This window comes from Aulonocara sp. 'chitande type north' Nkhata Bay, linkage group LG13 (genome assembly GCF_057382095.1).
Source record: "Aulonocara sp. 'chitande type north' Nkhata Bay isolate Kocher_YH1m ecotype deep benthic linkage group LG13, A_spYH_male_GT1.1, whole genome shotgun sequence".
Classification (NCBI taxonomy): Eukaryota; Metazoa; Chordata; class Actinopteri; order Cichliformes; family Cichlidae; genus Aulonocara; species Aulonocara sp. 'chitande type north' Nkhata Bay.
In genome coordinates this window covers 28,237,013-28,257,315 of record NC_141356.1, presented here as the reverse complement: position 1 = coordinate 28,257,315, position 20,303 = coordinate 28,237,013, and the positions used below count along the sequence as shown (strand labels likewise).

General features: G+C 39.8%; 2 protein-coding genes across 6 annotated transcripts; one reads left to right on the top strand and one right to left on the bottom strand.

Moving 5' to 3' along the window:
- Positions 1-4,359: 4,359 nt before the first annotated feature.
- eloal (elongin A, like) lies at positions 4,360-10,315 on the bottom strand. Of its 4 annotated transcripts, none has more exons than XM_086258118.1 (11): positions 10,182-10,315; positions 9,198-9,254; positions 8,991-9,103; positions 8,102-8,909; positions 7,923-8,022; positions 7,671-7,847; positions 7,487-7,584; positions 5,728-5,986; positions 5,452-5,566; positions 4,779-4,882; positions 4,360-4,603 (listed from the first exon to the last, which is right to left on the bottom strand). In XM_086258118.1, exons 1-11 carry the CDS (start codon positions 10,257-10,259, stop codon positions 4,542-4,544), a joined length of 1,971 nt encoding a protein of 656 aa, XP_086114244.1. In that variant the 5' UTR covers positions 10,260-10,315; the 3' UTR covers positions 4,360-4,541. The 4 variants fall into 4 exon arrangements, with proteins under 4 accessions (XP_086114244.1, XP_086114246.1, XP_086114245.1 ...); XM_086258120.1 differs by having other exon boundaries at positions 5,806-5,986; XM_086258119.1 differs by having other exon boundaries at positions 7,923-8,019.
- Positions 10,316-11,626: 1,311 nt separating this feature from the next.
- On the top strand, positions 11,627-16,043 carry klhl31 (kelch-like family member 31). Of its 2 annotated transcripts, none has more exons than XM_086259713.1 (3): positions 11,627-11,718; positions 13,199-14,404; positions 14,490-16,043. In XM_086259713.1, the coding sequence occupies exons 2-3, from the start codon at positions 13,230-13,232 to the stop codon at positions 15,220-15,222; spliced, it is 1,908 nt and encodes a 635-aa protein (XP_086115839.1). In that variant the 5' UTR covers positions 11,627-11,718; positions 13,199-13,229; the 3' UTR covers positions 15,223-16,043. The 2 variants fall into 2 exon arrangements, with proteins under 2 accessions (XP_086115839.1, XP_086115841.1); XM_086259715.1 differs by having other exon boundaries at positions 11,654-11,718; positions 13,202-14,404.
- Positions 16,044-20,303: the final 4,260 nt, after the last annotated feature.

The following is a 20,303-nucleotide window of genomic DNA, read 5'->3' as shown; positions in this document are numbered from 1 at the left end:
GACATCAAAACTGGGACATTCTCTTTCTTTTCTTTTTTTAGTACCTAATCATTTTGAATTTGATGCAAGCAACACACCTAAAAATGGCTAGGATGGGGGGAAATTTAACACTATGCTGCATCTCCTGCTCTTCATAAAGCACTAAATGTTTAGTTGCCAGGTCTGGAAGACCAGTTTCCCCTGGACTCTTTTATTACAGAGCCATTAAACCAAAGAAGAGCTTATATATAAAACGTCATTGTTTAATCGGACATTTATGTATCTGTCTGTGCCACATGCACTCTCCCACAACATTACAGAGGCTTGCTTTTAAAACTCGCCCTGGTAAAAAGTCAGATGGTCCCTTTTATCTTTAGCCCGGAGACCATCATCTATAATTTCCAAAAATTTTCCTTAAATATAGATTCATCAGAAACCACAAGAGATTTCCACTTTGCCTCAGTCCATCTTACATGAGCTTGTACCCAGAAAAAGTTACAGCATTTTTTTTTCTGTTGTGTTTTTTTTAACTAAACTGTGGCACCTTTAGCAAGAAAAATCCTGGTCTCCTCCTGACTCCTATTGTTAGCCGATTTCTTTTTCTTTTTAGATTTGTTACATTTATAGTGTAACAATGCCAGGGGCAGAGTGGCAAGAAGGAAAGCGAAGAGCAAAACAAAAACAAACGAAACTTTACTTGTAATTCTGTTTTTCTCAGAATCTCCAAGTTTTAACTTGATTTTATGGTTGCAGAGACAAACTGTGTTTTCTGACAGTGGTTTTCAAAAGTGTTGCTGAGCTCATGCAGAAAATTTCACTTCTGTTATTAATGAAGCGCCACCCGAGAGCACCAAAAGTAACTGAGTTTTTCAGCATTTTCCGCTGTATGCAGAAATACCTTCACATGGCTGTCTAACCAGTCTGCATGGTTGTTTGTTTTGCCATGGCCACTGTGCACAGTGTTCTAATTGTCAAATACCAGGTACTTATGCAACCACATACTGGGAAAGTCCTCCATTACATTTTTATCAACTGCAGCTGCACAACATCTACTTTGAGATGCCCCTGTGCAACTTTTAAGACATGCAGACTGAAAAATGTATAAAAAACATAGATCATAATATTGGATAGCATTATTCACAGACTGTATTATTAAAAAGCAGTTACCTTCTTCATGTCACCGCAAGTCACTGCTCCATAAAGAGACATCTGGGATTTATACTCTAAACACTTTGCAGCCTTAAAACAAATATCTAAATTTGTCACACTGGGCAGATGTTTATACAACCCCAATTCCAAAAGTGCTGGGATACTATGTAAAATGTAAATAAAATTGGAGGGCAACTGATTGTTGTATTCACAATAGGGCATAGAAAAATCTTTACACTGAGACATTTTTATACTATTTTGTAAAAAAAAAAAAAAAAAAAAAAGGTAGCTTATTTTGAAATTGTTGACAGCAAAAAAAGAAAAAAGTTTATTTCTTAGAAATAAAACAATGGAGGTGGGGTGCCCCCGGCCTCTCGGCCTGGGGCTCGGTCACTCAGGCACAGCTGGGGGCCGGCGGAGCTCACGGGCGCGTCACTGCAACTCCCCCTGACTTCTGCTCCGCGGCTGCTGGGCGAGCTCTCATCTGGGACTCTCCTCAGCTCTTACTGGAACAGTGGCGCGGCTGCCCCTCTGTTGGTCTTCCATGGTCTCTTGTGTTCTGGGGGCCTCTGGATGTCTGGAGTTTTGATCTCCTCCATACCCGCTTCACACCCTGGAGGACGGGGCTGTGGCCCCCCCACACTCCCTAGCAGATCATTACATGGAGAAACCTTTGGAATGCAAGCATGCTGATCCACACAGGTATGCACACATGGGTATTCACAGACGCGGACTAAAGCTTTCTTGGCTGCTGCCTCAAAGCACACTGTGCGCTGTCTATCTTGCGTGCTGCACAATATCGTTTATTATTTAGTAAATATTGATATCTATGACTAGCTAGTTTATTGTGATGGTGCTTTGTTTTCTCTATTATTATGTTGCTCTTTGTTGTTTGCTGTCTCCTCTGTTTGTTTTTTTTGTTTGTTTTTTTTTTTCTCCATACAGGTGACCCAGGAGTTCTTTTTTTTTTTCTCTCTCTTCCCCCCCCTTCTCACCATCTCTTCTCCCCTTTGGTTTTCTTTCTTTCTCTCCCCCTCTTTCTCTCATTCATTCCCCCTGTCCTATTTATTAAAAAATAAATAAATAAAAAAAAAAAAAAAAAAAAAAAAAATGACAAAGGATGAACTGAAGCTCTGCCATCACGTAATGTCGCATACTGCTGTTTCTGATGTCATTTAGAAAAAAAAAAAAAAAAAAGGTAGCTTATTTTGAAATTGTTGACAGCAAAAAAAGAAAAAAGTTTATTTCTTAGAAATAAAACAATATTCTCGTTTTATATTTTCTGTGTTCTGTTGAGAATAAAATGTGGTTTTGTGAGATCTGCAAATCATCGCATTCCAGGTTTTTTTTCCCCCCCATATTTCACACAGTATACAAACTTTTGGAATTGTGGTTGTACTTGCTGTATTTTGTCATTTTGTACTTTTGGAGGTGTGACACTTAATGCACTGACTTTGGCAACTCCCACTCTTAAATGTATTGTCTCTGTAAAGCACTTTGAATCACCTTGTTGAATTGTGCTATACAAATAAACTTGCCTTGCCTTGCCTTACCCAATAGGATATAAACCCTGTTCAACCAATTACCCACTGACAGCTATATACCTGGTTTAGGTCAACTACAATGGCTTTGTGCACTTTGACTTTGATGAAGATGCAGAAACATTAACAGTTTGTTTGCACAAGTGTGAATCATTGTGCTGCAGCCATCTTTTGCCCTCTGCTACTTCGCCGAGGTCAGACTTGAGGAATGTGCGGAGTACGACAAATAATCCCTTGATTATATCCTTCTAAGGGTCAGCATCAGCTCCATTTGTCTTATTTATTTGGTCCTCTTGTGGAAGGACTGCTTCATTAACCCTCAGAGTTTCCGTTTGTTCCGTTCTCTGCCAAGATGATGGTAAATGGTAAATGGCCTGCATTTGTATAGCGCTTTTCTAGTCCATAGGACCCCAAAGCGCTTTACACTACATTCAGTCATTCACCCATTCACACGCACATTCACACACTGGCGATAGCAAGCTACATTGTAGCCACAGCTGCCCTGGGGCGCACTGACACACTGCTTCTATAAAGTCCAGGTTCTGGGGACGTAAATTCCTGACTCAGTGCTCCATTGTGTGTTTTTGTATCCAGGTATGCTTTCACCGTATTGGCAGTATGTTTGGGATCATTGGTTGTGGTGGATCACAATCTGCACTTTGCTGTGATGAAAATTTCATCCTTGACAAGATCCAACACCACTGGCTGAAATGCAACCCTGAACCAAGATAGATCCTCCACCTTGTTTTACAGAGGACTGTAGTAACTGTCGTACCTCTTTGACCTCCGTATATACTGACCATTTAATCCAAAAGTTTCACATTTGCACTCACCATAAGACCTGTTGCAGTCCAATTCTTGACTTTTCTCCCCATCTCCCTTTCTTAATGACTTCTTGACAGACACCCTTTGCACAGACATGCCTAGTGAGGCTTCAGTAAACAGATGAATCAAACTGAAGGGCCATCTTCCATCTGTCCAGTATCCTGTGTGTTTTATAAGAACGCCATGCAGTGATATACCACATTTTCAGCAAAGAATATTTTGGAAACCTTTGCTTGTGCATAAATACCATTTTCCCCCATCACACTCATCTTTGGATTTTTTGCAGATTTGACCAAAGAAAAGTGCCTAAAGACCCAAATTAAAACTGTTATGTGCAGGCACAACATTGGTTCATCCCATGAGTTTTCTGCCTTTTTTGTAACTGGATGAGTCACAGGTCAGCGTTAAGTGATTTAGACAAAACATTCCTCTGAAAGTGGTTACTGGATTCAAAATGAGCAAAGAAAGCAGCCATTATTTTTGTCTGTTGAAATGGCTTCTGTCAACTATTGCTCAAGACCACTTTAAAAGAAAAAAAAAAAAAACTAGAACAGAGTCCAGCTTTAGCTCTTTGGAGCAAAATATTAATAAATCAGGGATATCTCAAGACTGCACAGTACCGCACATAAAGTTGACACGTTTGCTACATTTGGATTCAGTTTTGAATTTATAGTCCTGCAAGAGCTGAGAGATATGATATCAGTAATGTCAAAATGCCCATATAATATGACTATGAACTCTCCAATTTCAAAAGAGAAAAATATTTAACAAAATATCCTCTAGAGGGCACCAAATGCCATTAAATGGATGACCTTGTTCCCCTTAAAGAACAGAGACAAAATCAAAGCCAAGTAAATTTGCTGACTTCATGGCCCATTTAATAGTGAAGACAACTTGCAGAAAAGAAATATGGCACTGCCTGATCACAGTACATATAGACAAGCAACACAGAATAATCTAAAGTGAACACAGGCTTATTACTGCCCAGAGTTAATCATTGATCGAGTTCATGTTGTGCACATCCACACCGTAGCATTGTATAAACACTTATCTACGTCCGAGCTGTTTCTTAAATGCCTTCAAGGACTTCGCCATCATTGGAGCCACTCCTGTGAGAACAAAGAAAAGTATAAATCATCAGGTAAAATGATGTCAGGATTACTATGCACATGGCACATGTATTCATTTAACCTCCAGCCTGATGATCAGTGAAAAATATGCATAAAAGAAACAACTGAAGCAATCAATCTGGGAGGCTTGGAAAGCCATAAACTACCAGCTCACTTGTTTTTTTGCGCGCGTCCTGTGTTCCGCTTCCCCCTGAACTGGTGCTGCTGGGCCTGCTGGGCTCATAACTCTGCTTCGATCGATTGTCCTGAATCTTGACACTGAACAGAGGAAATAAACTGAACTATTTAAAAGAGTAAAAAAAAACAAAAAAACAATGCAGATGAAACTACAAAATTAGTGTCCATCTACCTCCAAAGATCGGTGTTACACACTGCTGGTGAGCACATCCCATGTTGCAACAACTCACAACAAAAGCACCCAAGGCTCTCTACAACTAGAATAAAACCAGTTTATCCAGCACATTGCTCTAATTCCTGTGTTTAGCCAAGCTCACCCAAAAAGCATTTCGCCCACCGTTATCACATGAATCTCTGATGGGTTATGACCCCGCTAAGCTGCTCTTGTTTAGTGATCACGTTGTGGTTAAGGGCTATTATGTGGAAAAGGAACAGAACGAGCCAGGTGTCCACACTTTGCCAAAGATAAACAGATGCATATAAATCCCCCAGAAAAGCTCTTTTATGGGCTTTTTGTTCGTGTACTTAATATTGAGACCAATAATATAAATGTCATGAATATATAAACATTAGAAAAATATGCTCTAATGTGATTTTACGAAAACCTGGTCAGAAGATGTATCATCTGTATGTAGGAGGCTGAAACCCACCTGCTCCTGGGCTGATGAGGCTGCTGAACAGCAGTTCCATGAATTTCCTGCTGAATTCGCACATCTCTCGGTGGCTTGGCAACCGTGTGAATAAATGCCATCTTCACCTGCCGACCTAAGAGATGCCAAAAAAAAGAAAAAAAAAAAAAGGTCTAATGAAAGCCAGTATACAAAACAAACCTCACTAGAGACTACTTTTCTTCTACTTTTTACAAATTTCAGAGTTTTAATTCATACAGAACTTCTGGATGAATATCAATCAATAAAATGTCTTACATCGACCATATGGCTGTTTTATTTCTGAATTATCACCAGTAGGAATGACCCGAGTTGCATTCAGTGTAGAGCAGTCACCTTTGGGTTTCTGAGATTGTGCTGAGACAATAGTTTTTGTCAGTCTTTTCAGTTTCCTTTCTCTCTCTTCAGATAGCCTGATGTACATCTCTTTCCATGATTCATACTCTTGAAGTTTGGAGTCTTTGAAGTCTCTCTGACAATGTTTGCCCCATAAATGGTCTGTCACGCCGACATAGATCTGCAAAATTAATGAATGGGGGGGGAAAAAAATTAAGATATTTGTAGTACAGTAAGAGTACCACGACAGATGTTTACACAATTACATTGGAATAATTAATAGATGATGGGCATTAATTTTGTAAATAACTTCACATAAATACCTTGACCTTATTAAACTATAATATACCACAGTATACACAGTATATTTCAGTGTATTTCTAATTAGGCAGCTCATTCTCTCTCAACAATACTTTAAAGATAAGAAGCATTTTGGGGTCAATTTGAAAGAACGGCAGATGTGAAATTGACAAAACAACATTTGTCACAATCACGTCTCCAAGTCCTTTTTTTGTCCAGGCCTTGAAGACCTTGTGGCCAAACCAAATTTTAATGAATTGTTAACATGACCCCAAATCTACACCCCTACAAAGTTTTATTAGAAATCACTTAGAATATTTCAAGCTATTGTGTTTACAGTATTACACAAACACGCTATGAAAAATATAACCTCCTTGGAGGAGACAACATCCTCTACATACTTTGTAACCAAACAAAACAAAATAAATAAAGCATAATGAGGTCAGAAGGTTAGGTTATTCAAATAAACATTGTTCTGCATGACGTGCGCAGTCTAAAAGTTTGAATGTGGCTCGATCATCGATGCCAAGTGTGGGAGCCCTCTCACAAAGATGCACTTTCCATTGGCACGCAAGTTTAGACTTCTCTGTTGACTGAAGGTGTACACCTTATTAGCCAAAGCCCAGAGAAGACACATAGGCAGTATCAAAAACATGTTGAATCTTGCCTATATGAAAAAGATCATCTGTTGTACTGATAGCCAAGGAGGACGACTGGAAAAAAAACTTTGACTAGAGGATCAAAAAACTAATTTGGAAGAATTTGTGTAACTGTCCTTTCATATAAAATATAAACCGATTGCCCAATTTCACAATCCCAGCTCATGGGTATTCTGCTTTTCTCCAATTTCACATTATTGTAGGGTCCATTTCTCTAAACAAACATAAGATGTAAAAATGGGAACTTTAATTGTGCACTTCTCACCTTTTGATACCAGATAGACTGAAAAGTATTTAATAAATTAATAACCAACCAGGAAGTATAATGAAAATCAAAGTTCCTCACAGCCCTGCCTCAAGTAGTGCAGTTAAAAATGCTAACCTTTTAAATCCAGATTTATATTTGTGTACTTATCATTAGATCATTATCATAAAAATTATATCCACAAATATTCAGGTTATGTGGTAGATCACCTGACTCCTATTGGGTAAATATTTGCTTTTTTTGGGAAAGGGGCATGAAACTCTTAAAACTGATTTCTTAATCCATATCACAAACAGTAATGATTAGGTGGTTAAGGAAAAGCAGATAAACAAGGCTTTCAACCCAGATTTACAGGTACAAACTGGGAGGAGTAAACCCACTGCTGGTCAGGTAGACCTATTAAAGTGGCCACAAGGTTTTGTTCTGCACTAAACATGTTGGCGTGTCACTTTCTTACTGGGTTACATTCTTCGATGCGTAGCAGCTGCTCTGGGGTACACTTCTCCAACACAGGCTCGAGGATTTCAAACGGGACCCCGCCAGTTTCATAAAGCACTAAGAAGAGATGCCTGCACCTAATTATTAAATCAGACATAAACCAACAGAGCCTAGGAAAAAATGTCTTCCTGGGCTTCACTCACAGTTAATGTTGTTCTGGAGGGTGCGGATACACTGCTGGTACAAGCTCAGCATGGCTGGGAGAAAAACGGTCTTGGCACCAGAGTACACCTGCATCTTCCTGTTGAGACGCTGGCCGGTGAAGACTGCAGACTCCTCAGAGACGTCACAGAAATCAGGCTCCACAGGCTCCTTCTCCACTTTAAAACGAAAGCAGAGGTGTCAAGAGCCAAATGATAAAGCTGAAAATACACCTGCATTTACTGAACGTGTACCTTTCCTTTCATAGTAGTCAAAGCTGGAGGGCTTGTCACATTCAGGTAAAGCAGCAGGCAAAGGAATGTTCATCAGGTGCATTACAGGCTCCAGAAACTTCTATAAATAATGAGGCATTGTTAATCAGCATCAGCAAGTTGGCCTTTTCTCCGTAAGCAAAGATTCTTGACAAATATACCTGTTTTGGGGCCAACTCCATATTTTTAATTACAGGATCTTTTATTTGTTGCTCACTGGGAATCATCTTGGGTTTTTTGGGCGGCTTTCTCATTCCAGATCGCTCCTTTCTCTTGTAAACAGTCATATCATAGTTCAAGTAGGACTCAAAAGACATAGAGGGCTCCTCTGGATCACTTTTAGTCTCATTCGTTTTCGCCTTCTTGTGTTTTGAATGTTCCCTTTCAGACTCCAGCGAAGTTATATGCTTTGTTTTTCTCTTTTGGGCGTCGGAGCTTCTCAACATTCCTGACATTCTGTCATCCTCCTTGCCTCCCCTCGACTCTTTCGAAAGCTTTGATTTTGTGTTCTTCTCCCTGTCTGACCCGAACCTCCCACTCTCAGAGGCACTTTTACATTTCTCTCTGGAATCAGATCTGGATTTTTGTTGGCTTTCCTTCAAGTTTTTGTTTCCGAGCAGACGATCGCAGTCTCCAGGTTTTCGGTCGCTCCGATCCTTTTTCTTCTTCTTGTCCATTTTGTCCTTCTGTGTCAACACGTCGTGCCGGGAGACGTACTGGTTTTCTGGACTTTTCTCACAGTCTGTTTTTCTTTTCCGTCCCTCACATTGTCCTTTCTGTGAATCCATTTTCCTTTTCCCTGTTTTAAAGTTGCCGTCATCTGAAGAATCACTATTCTTACTGTGATGAGATGTTAGAAGATTATTGTTCACATCTTCCATTTCCAAATTTCCATTATTTGGACTGCTTTGATCATCTAGTTTGTCTTTCACAGAAAGGCTCTCAGAGAAAGTCCCATCTTCTCCACGGCTGCGGAGAATGAAAATTCAAGATTAAGCCGCTAAACACATAAAATTAAGAAGCAATGTTTTATTGTTAAATGCACTTTACCTTGTGGATTCTTTGGAGAGCAGCTTTTTCCAACCTTTTACTAGAGACTTTGCTAATTCTCCAGCCTGTTCATGTCTGCGTAAGGAGTTAACAGTTTTGCCAATTCCAGTCTCCTAATTGATGATCAGACCATTATCAGGGGAATAAAAATGAAAATCAACCACAATGTACATCAACAAAAAAACAGTCTGTGAATAAGAGACTCACGGCAAGAACATCTAAAGTGATATCCAGATCCTTGAGTTTCTGCAAGATTTTTAGAACCTGGAAAGAGTGACAAGCATATTATCCCTGCAGCCATGCTGTGGTGCATTTCATAATGTTCAAGCATTTTTGTCAACATAAAGGTGATTCGATTGATTGTTTTTGGTTAAAAAGTACCTAGAATGGGACCTCTGTCAAAGATAAACTGACTTGCCAAATATGGCAGTCCTGGTTTTGGATTGCCACAGTAGCTGACTGTGCATTTTAGAGCAGAACCTATGTATGGGGACCTTACACACCCACTTAGACTGCTCCTTTTACCCTGAACTATAAATGGATATAGCCGTGGCTGGCTGATGGGAGGTGGTAGTAGTAGTAGTAGCACCAGCTTATGTCTTTAAAGCTAAATTGGTCATTTACAGATTTTGCGTGTAAATTCCTCAACTGAAAATTGATCCACGGGATACAAAGACGATATGAGAAGGCTTATACGGCACAGGCATAGGTGGTTAAAGTTGCCTGCAGTGCACTGATGATGGACAGCAGCCATAAGCTGAACAACTGCAGGAGCTGCCATTTTTAGCAGCAGCCAAGCGCCTCCAGTTTAAACAGCCTGACCCTCCACACACACACACACACACACACACACACACACACACCAAATCAAAGGATTTTCAGTGCTGTGTGAAAGCGGCAGGGAAACACTGCCAGCTCAGCTTCTGTTCACACATATACTAATACAAAATATATACAAAAACAAAAATCAAATTGAGCTTCATAATTTTCATTAAGGGAACAAAGTCATTTTTTAAATAGCGCCCGATGTGGCAGCAGGTGTTGTGAGCCAATGATTAGACAAAGCCATGACTAAAGCAGGTGGGATTTGTTCAGCCGGTAATAAAACAGCGGTGAAATAATTCTTCAAAACTTTCCGGGTTTTTGGGATTAGAAAAACGTTTTAAACCGTTTAAATCAAACGATAACTACCGTAGCAGGATCTGCTTTGTCTGAGAGCTGACGTTTGAGCCTCATGATTTTCTTCACCACATCAGAGCTGCTGGCCATCACGGTGACTCACGTGAAGCCGTCTACACACAGCGGGCAGCGCGCGCTCGTTGATGACACTATTATAGTAATGGGCGGAACTAGTGGCAAATGATATAATGGTATGTGAGGTGTGGCTTTTAAAATGATGCCACTAATGCTGGATCATCTTAAGCCTATTGTTTAAAGAGCTGCTTCTTAAAGCATTTACTGGGAGGGGGGTCCTATAATTACAACAATTTATAATAAATACGTGTATATGAACCGGTAACATATAGTGCTTCTTGAGAATATTATTGCTATGGGACCTTTTACTGTGTGGGTCTTACAATCAGAGGTGCCCACGGGCTATCGTGGAGATTTGGTACTGACTGAATTAAATTAAAATTGACTTAACTCAATTTTGGTCATTTGCAGGCGCCTATCTGGAAGCTGTTGGCCTTTTGAACACACGTGTAAGGCCAATAAAATGGATATAGCACCCTTCAAATCAGCAAACAGCAATAATCCATGCTGGTGTGATTTAAAAAAGTGAAGGTTTTGTATCTATAAACAGGTTAGTTTTGAAAAAATAATTTATTTGATTCAGAACAATTCAATTCAAGTCAGTTTTATTCATATAATGCCAAATCACAACAATCCCCTCAAGTCACTTTATACTGTAAAGTTAAGACCTGACAAGAGAAAGTCCCCACAATTACATGCTGATGTTTTAATGAGTATTTAATAATAATAATAATAATAATAATAATAATAATAATAATAATAATTATTATTATTATTATTATTATTATTATTATTATTAAATATTTCATCTTTATGCTTTCTCAAGCTGCAGAATTCACCTTTATTCAACATCTCCTCAGACTTCTGCTGTCTCTGTCTTTTGCTGTAGCCTTTTAGCATGCAGATCATTAAATGTGCTGTACTGGGACACTAATTGCTGTAAATATTACAACATCATTTTAATGTAAGCTGGCTGTATTTTAGGAATACATGAATGTTCTGTAAAACAAAAAAAATATTACAATAAAAAAAGCTGTAAAACAAATGACAGTATGGTCACTGTGAATTTTGCAATTACATTTTTAACGTTGCTTAAATGTTGCACGTGCCTCTCTATAATTAAACCTTTATTTGGCAGCGACATCGTGTCTGCAAATGAATATTTACTTTTAATAGTTTTATTGTAAAAGTGTACAAAGTTGTTTGCACTAATCACGTAACACATGGCATCCCACTGAGGATACACAGCCACCCGGCAGTATGTTGTTATCAGATGATTACAGGCTATTGTGGGACACTTTCACGTTGAGGGTCTTCTGCCACTGGTATTGCACAATACTTGATTGGAACCCACTCCCCTGGAGGAGGAGTTTACTGCATATCCCTTTCCACGGGGGTGACGGCTGGTCTCTCTCCTGCTCCAGTAACTGGAGGTGCAAGCTCCCTCTTCACCGGCCTCAACTTCATTTTTTAGGTAAGTTTCTAAAGCTTGATTGTTTGGCATTATAACAAAGCAGGAGGCAGTCAGAGGAAGCTCGTACATCAGCATTTGTAAGCTTTTACAGAACAGAAAATCTGCTTTCTCGCTCCAAATATTGTGCTTCAAAATATCAAAAATGTCTGATGAGTAGAACTTGTAATTTCATTTTTCAAACATAGGCATGGGAAAAAGAACTATCTGTGTCTGCTAGGCCTGTGGTAAATAATGCCAGCAATGACGTTTCTGATAGTGTTTTGTCTTGTATACGGTCGTCATTGTAGACTTTAAGACAAACTTGAAACAATTTATGAAAGAAAAGTGTCAAAAAAGAAAAGAACAAGCAAACAGTCAGAGGACATTAGGCCTGCTGTTCATGTCTCAAAGTCTATAAAAGGAACGTCATGGGTGAGCCGGCCAGTGTTGCTATTCCTGGACATGCTGCTGATAAATTGTGACAGATGCAACGAGGGAGCATGCTGATGCACTTAAACACTCCTGGCTCACCTGGTAGCACACGTTTTCAAATCTGCCAAAAGAAATCTGAACAGTTCCAAAACAAAACCAACATTGAAGGTGGAGACATCTTACATATTTGACAAGAAAATGATTAATATAAATTAGAAATATAATAAGATAATATAAAATATAAATACAAAACAGATAGCAATTATTCGCTCATTGATGATACTATGAGGACAACACATCACATTTTAAAACTGTAAAAACTTTATTGTTCATTGAAAAATATAAGCTCATTTTCAGTGTTCACACAGGGTATGGTGAGCTCAGTGCAGTTCATTATGGTCTTGTTAAAATAAGCAAGGTTCTTACCAAAAGACAAGTTGGCTGGATGGCAATATATGTTGCCCTAAAAGCCTGACTATGTGATTTTCAGGATAAAGGGTGCCATGTGCACCTCCTGAACCCTCATGTCCTCACACGTGCTGGCTCTCGTACCCCACACTGTGACACTAAGCTAGATTTTCCCTTTTCTTCTTTAGCCCTGGGGACGGGGCACCAATGAGTTCCAAACAGAATTTCAAATCTTTAACAATCAGTTTTTCTGCTTTGCCTCAGTTCATTTTAGCCTCCGCCCTGTCCCTTTTGTGCAGGAATTTCTCTGAGGGTTATCTGAATCTTCCTTAAAGTCTTTGAATGTCTATAACTATTTGTCCTTATGGTCTTTCACAAAGAGCTGAACACTTTCTTCAGTTGCTTTCTCGGGTGCTCTTTTTTACCCAGTTATTTTACCTATTAGCTTGGGTAGCTGTGTCTTTTGCTGCCCCTGTCCCCACTGCTTAAAATGAGTTGCTTTCATCAATAAGATAACCCAGAAAAATTAATTTCTGTCACAAGTTGCATTTGTCGCACTTTATCTGCAGCTGGTTTTATCTAGTTCGCTCATAAAACACTTTTTTATCCATTCAAGTTGAAATAGACTAAAAAAGCTAACATTTATGTGCTCATTTTTCAGAAGGTCCGGGCTGTGTTCTGCTGCTAAAACCATGGCACCCAAAAAGAACAAGGCAACCAAAAAGAGCAAGGGAGACATAAATGATATGGCCCTGATGGTTGAGAACAGCCCCATCAACAAGATTAACGGGCTGAACACTCTGCTTGAAGGCGGAAATGGCTTTAGCTGCATTTCGACTGAAGTCACTGATTCTGTGTATGCCCCGAACCTCCTTGAAGGTCTGAGCACCATGAGAAACGAAAGCTTCCTCTGTGATCTAACAGTCGCCACCAAATCAAAGTCATTTGATGTGCACAAGGTTGTCATGGCCTCTTGCAGTGAGTACATTAGAAACATCTTGAAGAAGGACTCGACCCTCCAGAAGATAGACCTGAACGACCTCTCACCAGTTGGCCTCGCTGCTGCAATTACGTACGCATACTCAGGAAAGCTCACTCTGTCGCTCTACAGCATTGGCAGCACTATTGCTGCAGCCATGCTGCTGCAGATTGGCACCTTAGTGAAGATGTGCAGTGACTTCCTCATGCAGGAGCTCAGTGTGGAGAATTGCATGTACGTAGCCAATATCGCTGATGCCTATGACCTCAAAGAAACCAAGGAAGCGACTCAGAAGTTCATGAGAGAGAACTTCATTGAGTTTTCTGAGATGGAGCAGTTCCTGAAGCTAACCTATGAGCAGATCAGCGAATTTCTGTCAGATGATTCCCTGCAGCTACCTTCTGAAGTTACAGCCTTCCAGATTGCCATGAAATGGCTGGACTTTGATGAGAAGAGGTTAAAGTATGCGGCAGATCTGCTAACTCTCATCAGGTTTGGCACTATCACTCCCCAAGACCTGGTGAATCATGTCCAAGGTGTGCCAAGAATGATGCAGGACCCCGAGTGCCACCGCCTCCTCGTCGATGCTATGAATTACCATCTGCTTCCGTACCAACAGAACATCCTCCAGTCACGCAGAACAAAAGTACGTGGTGGTCTCAAAGTGATTCTCACAGTTGGCGGACGCCCTGCCTTGACAGAGAAATCTCTCAGCAAAGACGTTCTCTACAGAGATTCAGATAATGTGTGGAATAAGCTGACGGAGATGCCAGCAAAGAGCTTCAATCAGTGTGTTGCAGTCCTGGACGGATTCCTGTATGTTGCGGGGGGTGAGGACCAGAATGATGCAAGAAACCAGGCAAAACATGCCGTGAGCAACTTCTGCAGGTAAGAACTAAGACAGGCAAGCCCACCATCTGTCATTTTAGTTAGTGTATGTGTAGCATAAAATAATCCCTTTTGCATTCCTTAGGTATGACTCCCGGTTCAATGCTTGGATTCACTTGAGCAACATGATCCAGAGGCGCACCCACTTCAGCCTCAACACATTCAATGGCCTCTTGTTTGCCATCGGAGGGCGAAATGCTGATGGTGTGCAGGCCTCCGTGGAGTGCTACGTGCCTTCCTCCAACCAGTGGCAGATGAAAGCACCCATGGAGGTCCCCCGCTGCTGCCACGGCAGCTCTGTGATCGACGGAAAAATACTTGTATCTGGAGGTTACATTAATAACGCCTACTCCAGGTCTGTGTGCTCTTACGACCCTTCCACTGACACCTGGCAGGATAAGAGCAGTCTGAGCACGCCTCGAGGCTGGCACTGTGCCGCCACTGTGGGAGACCGCGCCTATGTGATCGGCGGAAGCCAGCTAGGAGGGCGCGGGGAGAGGGTGGACGTCCTTGCTGTCGAATCTTACAACCCTCATAGTGGGCAGTGGAGCTACTGCGCACCTCTTCACACGGGGGTGAGCACAGCAGGGATTTCCATTTTGAATAGCAAGATCTATCTCCTCGGTGGCTGGAACGAGGGCGAGAAGAAGTACAAGAAATGCATTCAGGTTTACAACCCTGACCTCAATGAATGGACTGAGGATGATGAGCTGCCAGAAGCCACAGTCGGAATTTCATGCTGTGTCGTCACCATACCGACACGGAAAACACGAGAGTCCAGAGCCAGTTCAGTTTCATCTGCACCTGTCAGTATATAAAGAATTGGATCATAACAACCTTGTACTTTACATGTCTGGAGGTTTCCAACTTGTCCAAGCTCCTGAAAATGGTCCTTAGCTTTCATATTATATTTGGCATCAGTAAAGCCAGGTAATGGTTATGAAAGAGATAAATTGATGTAGTAAATTATTAATTTATCTTCTTTATTTTTTCCTTTTTTTTGACAAATCTAACTCTGGGGCCAATTCAGCCAGACTAATTTTGTTAGCCTTTTTTCTACAGCAAATGGAGTGCTATTTAAAAATCAAATATAAGATATAAATTTCAAGATTCCTGTTAAAATTCACTTGCAGCACAACAATTTTATTTGGCCCAGTGCCATGGAAACAATGTATGGTCTGACAGTCTTGTTTATGGTGATTATAGCTACTGTGATTCTCAGATACTTGAAAAGAAGAAGAAGCTGGAGCTGGAATAAGTGTTGGTGTCACCTACCAGGAGTAGGCGCTCGTGACTGGTGTTGAAACGCACCACGGAGCAAGACTGCAGATTCTCTGCTTGTGTGCCACGTGCAGCATTCTGCAGCTTTGCTCTGTATGTTGTGTGATCACCATAAACACTATTGCAGCAAAGAAAACAGGTTGGGGTTAGGAACGTGTTGGAACAATGAGGGTTGAATGAGTTTAGATGTGATGGTGAGACACTGTTTTTGTAAAAAGGACAAAAAAAAAGGAACAAGTTAACTCGGGAATGATGTTCAGAGCCTGAGCTTTGCTGGAAATCGTTATTTATGGATTCCCTGACTGCTCATGTGTTTCCATTTTTTTTTCTTTGTTTTAATTAAAGAGAATAAGGATAAGCTAGTCTGAGCTGTGGTCATTTATTGAAAACCATTTTTTATTGCTACTCTTGGGCACACTTTGCATAAATCAACAAATCAGAATGTGTTGTGTTTGCAAATTTATATGTGCATTTACAGCTTTCTGTGCTTTGTAACTGGGCTGAAAAGTCCAATGACCTTTCAATACAACTCATAAAGTTTGAATTTATGAGTCAGAAACTGGTGGGCACCATCTGCAAGTATTACAGCAAAACTTGGCTAACATGTGCATTACAGTTTTTTCTGATTGCTTAAGCACATTTTTTGTAACTATTGGCTAATTTTGCAAAACTCTTCACACAAATAAGAAAACCTGTCACCCAATAATCAAAACATTGTAGTTCTCTTGCAAAAGCGAACACAGCTAGATTAACTCTTCACACCTTCGTAAAAATGGTGTTTCCGTATCAAACAGTACACACAAGCCATCATCTACTAAGCACACAATGCGCCAACTGCACACTGATGGTATGAATACAAAACACATCTGGCTTTTGCTTTCTCTGTGCACAAGGTAGGCTATGTCAGTTTGAGCTCATACTTCTGTCATAGATCCATAAGCATAGAGGGATCCAAACTTCAAGTACTGGTGTTTATTCAAACACATCAAAACGAACACAAGTGTCTATTTCCAAGTATAGGATTATTTGCAATCGCCATAATGACTATATGGGTTACTTGGTCTGCAGTGAACATGCTTCCTCTGCCCCCAGCATCTGGTCATCTAGCAATTCTGTAAAGTACAATTTCAGTATTTTTACATCAATGGTATTGGTGTGTTTCTCATTGGCATATGGCAGTGCTACAAATCTTTGTGCGAAGTGACTGTACTAACCGATTCTCATTTCAAGATGTCCTTATGATACTTGCTACAGTGTAGCGGCTCGAATTAGGCTGGACCCGTTGGCCAGCTACCCTCAGGGTCATTCCACGGTTGATTACATGGTCCACTATTGTAGCTCTGATGTCATCAGCAATTCTATTTCTTACTCTTCCTACCCTTCCTCTCCCCCCTCCTCATCTTCCTCTCCCCCCTCCTCGTCTTCCTCTTGCTCCTCCTTGTCCTTGTCGTCCTCTTCATCCTACTTCTTCACCTCCACGTCCTCTTCCTCGGCCTCCTCTACTTCTCACTCTTTCTGCTCCCTCCATTGTACTCCGCACACACAGCTTACCTGTATTATAGTGCTTAGGCTGATTGCAAAGTGAACTAATTATCTAAAAAAGTTTTCACATGTGAAAGTGTGCCAGACAGTTGGCAAATTAGTGTTAATGATAGCCATACATGTGTATACTTTTGCTAGGAGTGTGTTGGAAATTTGGTAATTGAGTGTTGTGCAGTGAATTGTGCCTACAGTTTTGCAAAGTGTGTGTTACAAAATTGCAAACTGAGTGCAAAGCAGTTTTTGTGCTTTTAGTTTTGCAAACTCAGTGAGTGGTTTTGCTATAAGTCTGAATAGTTTTAGAGATTGTGCTACAAGAATCACAGTTAGGGTTTAAGCATTCAGAAAAAACTGTAATACAATAGCACAAAGAGCTCACATGGAAGCAAAAGTAGAATGTGTTTGAACAGAGCGTAACTTGATAAGATAAGAGATCATAACTCACAGTCAAAAGCTGATGAAGAGAACTGATTTCATAACTTGAATATTTCACTGTTAAGTCTGTAAAGTCACACTGGCCTTTATGACAAGCCCTTAGTTAGGCATATGACATGCTCATCTACGTTGCCTGTAGCACAATGTCTTATTTCCAAACTAGCTGTGAGTTTGCTCAAATATCTAAGCTGTTGACTCCATATGTCCCCTCGAGGTCACTGAGGCCTGCTAGTCCCAAAAGACTCAAATGAAAAACAGCTGCGATTGAGCTTTTTCAGCTATAGCCCCCAAACTTTGGAACAATCTCCCTGCCCGATTTAGAATCGGTCCCCTCGTTGCCTGTTTTTAAACTACGTCTTAAAGCTCATTTTTACTCTTTGGCTTTTACTGAGAATGAGAGTGGTGTTTTCTTATCTTGTAATTATTAATGTTTTTATTGTTTTATTGTGTTGTTTTGGTGCTTTGTACACCACTTTGTCAAAGTCTGTTGTTTTTAAAAAAGAAATGCTTCATAAATAACATTGAATTGGATTGTTTGACGGTACAAACCTTAAATTGAATGATTATCAGCGGGATTTAGTAGTGCGTGGTTTTCACAGCGTCGTTGGTAAACTGGCTGGATTAGTAAAGCGGCATTTCTGTCTTCTAAAATATGAAAGAGACATGCACCTTTTGTTTCTGGTCTTAATTCAGTCTTTATAGGTCCCATGATGTTTGCAATGTCTTTGACACATCATTTTGAATCTCTGCACATACACGGAAAACAATATACAGTGAAAGTCTCCCTGACCATTGATCACATGAGTCATTCTCCAGCAGAGTTTAGTGTAACTGAAGTGGTTTAGTGGTTTTTGGAAACTTATCTATAATATGTTTGTCCTTATCTTTGATGTCCTAAAACTTCTGCCTGAAGACAACAGCAATTCAAACAGAAAGTCTGAATGGTTGTTTTTAACGTTGCCTTGTGCTCTTGGGGGGGCAGTGGGAGCTCTCCACCCTCTCCTAACCTCTCTAAACCCCATACAGTGGCAGCACATGCTTTGGCTTAATAATCTAATCTTTATAATCTAGCTGCAGTACTTCACAATCCTCCAGCCTTTGCCACACCTTTTTGCTTTCCAGACACTCAAAAAAGAAGAAACAAGTAATTAATATAACAAACGAGACAAAATAATTATTATATAAGTATGTAACCATACACGTGGAGAATGTGTTAAACAACCCACATGTATTTAAATTTAAATACATGTGGGTTGTAGCTGTAAACCGAGTCTCACAAATGTATTTTACTATATATTTGTGAATAAAACTTAAGAAACTCTTAATATTTGGGCAAAAACATTACATCGACAGTGACATCGCTTGTAGTGATTGCCTCTAAGTGACTGTGCAGGTTTTATCGACACAGAGGGGGTGTGACCCGAGCAGTCGATTGTGTTTGGTTAAACCACATCCTCAAATCCTTATTTGGCTATGAGTGTAATAACCCTACAAGCTATTTTGTCAACTCATGCATATACAATAGGCCTATCCTCGCCCTCTCACGAGAGTGCTGTATCATTATTACATTTACTTTTGCAAATTTGCCTTAGTATGAACACTCTACCCTAAACATGACTCGTTCATTTTAGTGCTGTGGAAACTAAGGGTAAATAAGTTACCCTGCAAAAACAAACAAACAGGACATGGCTGCTTTTGATTTTGTCTTCCATAGTCTTCCTCATACTATTCTTTACTTTAAAAAACAAAAACAAAGAGGGAGCCAATAATCAGAAAACTCCAAACGAACATGAAACCAAAAAACTAAAGAAACGAAAAACTTGCCTTATGTCAGATAAACAACAGTGTTTTTATTTTGTGTTCTGTGTATACAAGGAGGCACATTTACTCTGGCAAAATGATATTTTGTCTTTAATAGTCATTGTTCTTAATGTAATAACCCTCTTTTTTCATATAAGAATAAACCAAATCTTCCATGTAAATGTATATGTTCATTATTTATTTGTCAAGACAGAAAGTCACATAATACCAGTTTTGATAATTAAGCCTAAAGTGAATGTTTAATACGTTGCCATACAGCAGGTTAACCTAAGTTGGCGTGAATTCTGGTCTTACCAAAATAATCAGTTCATAATTATGGAAAAGACAATGGCAAACAGTAATCTGCGTTAGAAAAGGTCAATGTAAAGAGAATATGAACGATTTCCCTATAGTCAATTGTTTTTAACAGTTGCTCGAGCGTAAGCGCGATTAGATAATTACATTTAAATTAAACAACAATAACAGTAATTCAATAGCTTAACTTGATTTCCACAGGAAGGAAGGACTCACTCTCTTTGAAGTTCAGTGCCCCATTTTTCCATTATCATTTTACCATTTATAGACTGTGGCTAAATCTGTTCCTGGCTAGAAACACAGAGGATGAAAGACGTTGCCTGTGGAGCCTCGCCGATGACCCTATAGAAAAAAATAGACCTTCTTAAATAAGTTCTTTGATTATTTTGGTGTTGCTCACTGTCATGGTATTTTTTTCTTCTTCTTTGTGTAGCTTGTTTTTCTTTTAAATGAAACTAAAATAAAATCTTAAAATTAGAAATAAAAAATAATTTTTAAATTATTAAAGTATTTTACAGTTTTTCTCATA

What these genes read in the sequence shown, in the direction of transcription:
- klhl31 (XM_086259713.1), top strand. Translation starts at nt 13,230, where the DNA reads ATGGCACCCAAAAAGAACAAGGCAACCAAAAAGAGCAAGGGAGACATA. An exon ending in GCCGTGAGCAACTTCTGCAG is followed by an intron (nt 14,405 to 14,489) that starts GTAAGAACTAAG and finishes TGCATTCCTTAG; the next exon opens with GTATGACTCCCGGTTCAATG.
- eloal (XM_086258118.1), bottom strand. Translation starts at nt 10,259, where the DNA reads ATGGCCAGCAGCTCTGATGTGGTGAAGAAAATCATGAGGCTCAAACGT. An exon ending in CCTCCAGAACAACATTAACT is followed by an intron (nt 7,585 to 7,670) that starts GTGAGTGAAGCC and finishes ATCTCTTCTTAG; the next exon opens with TGCTTTATGAAACTGGCGGG. An exon ending in GGACGCGCGCAAAAAAACAA is followed by an intron (nt 4,604 to 4,778) that starts GTGAGCTGGTAG and finishes TTGTTCTCACAG; the next exon opens with GAGTGGCTCCAATGATGGCG.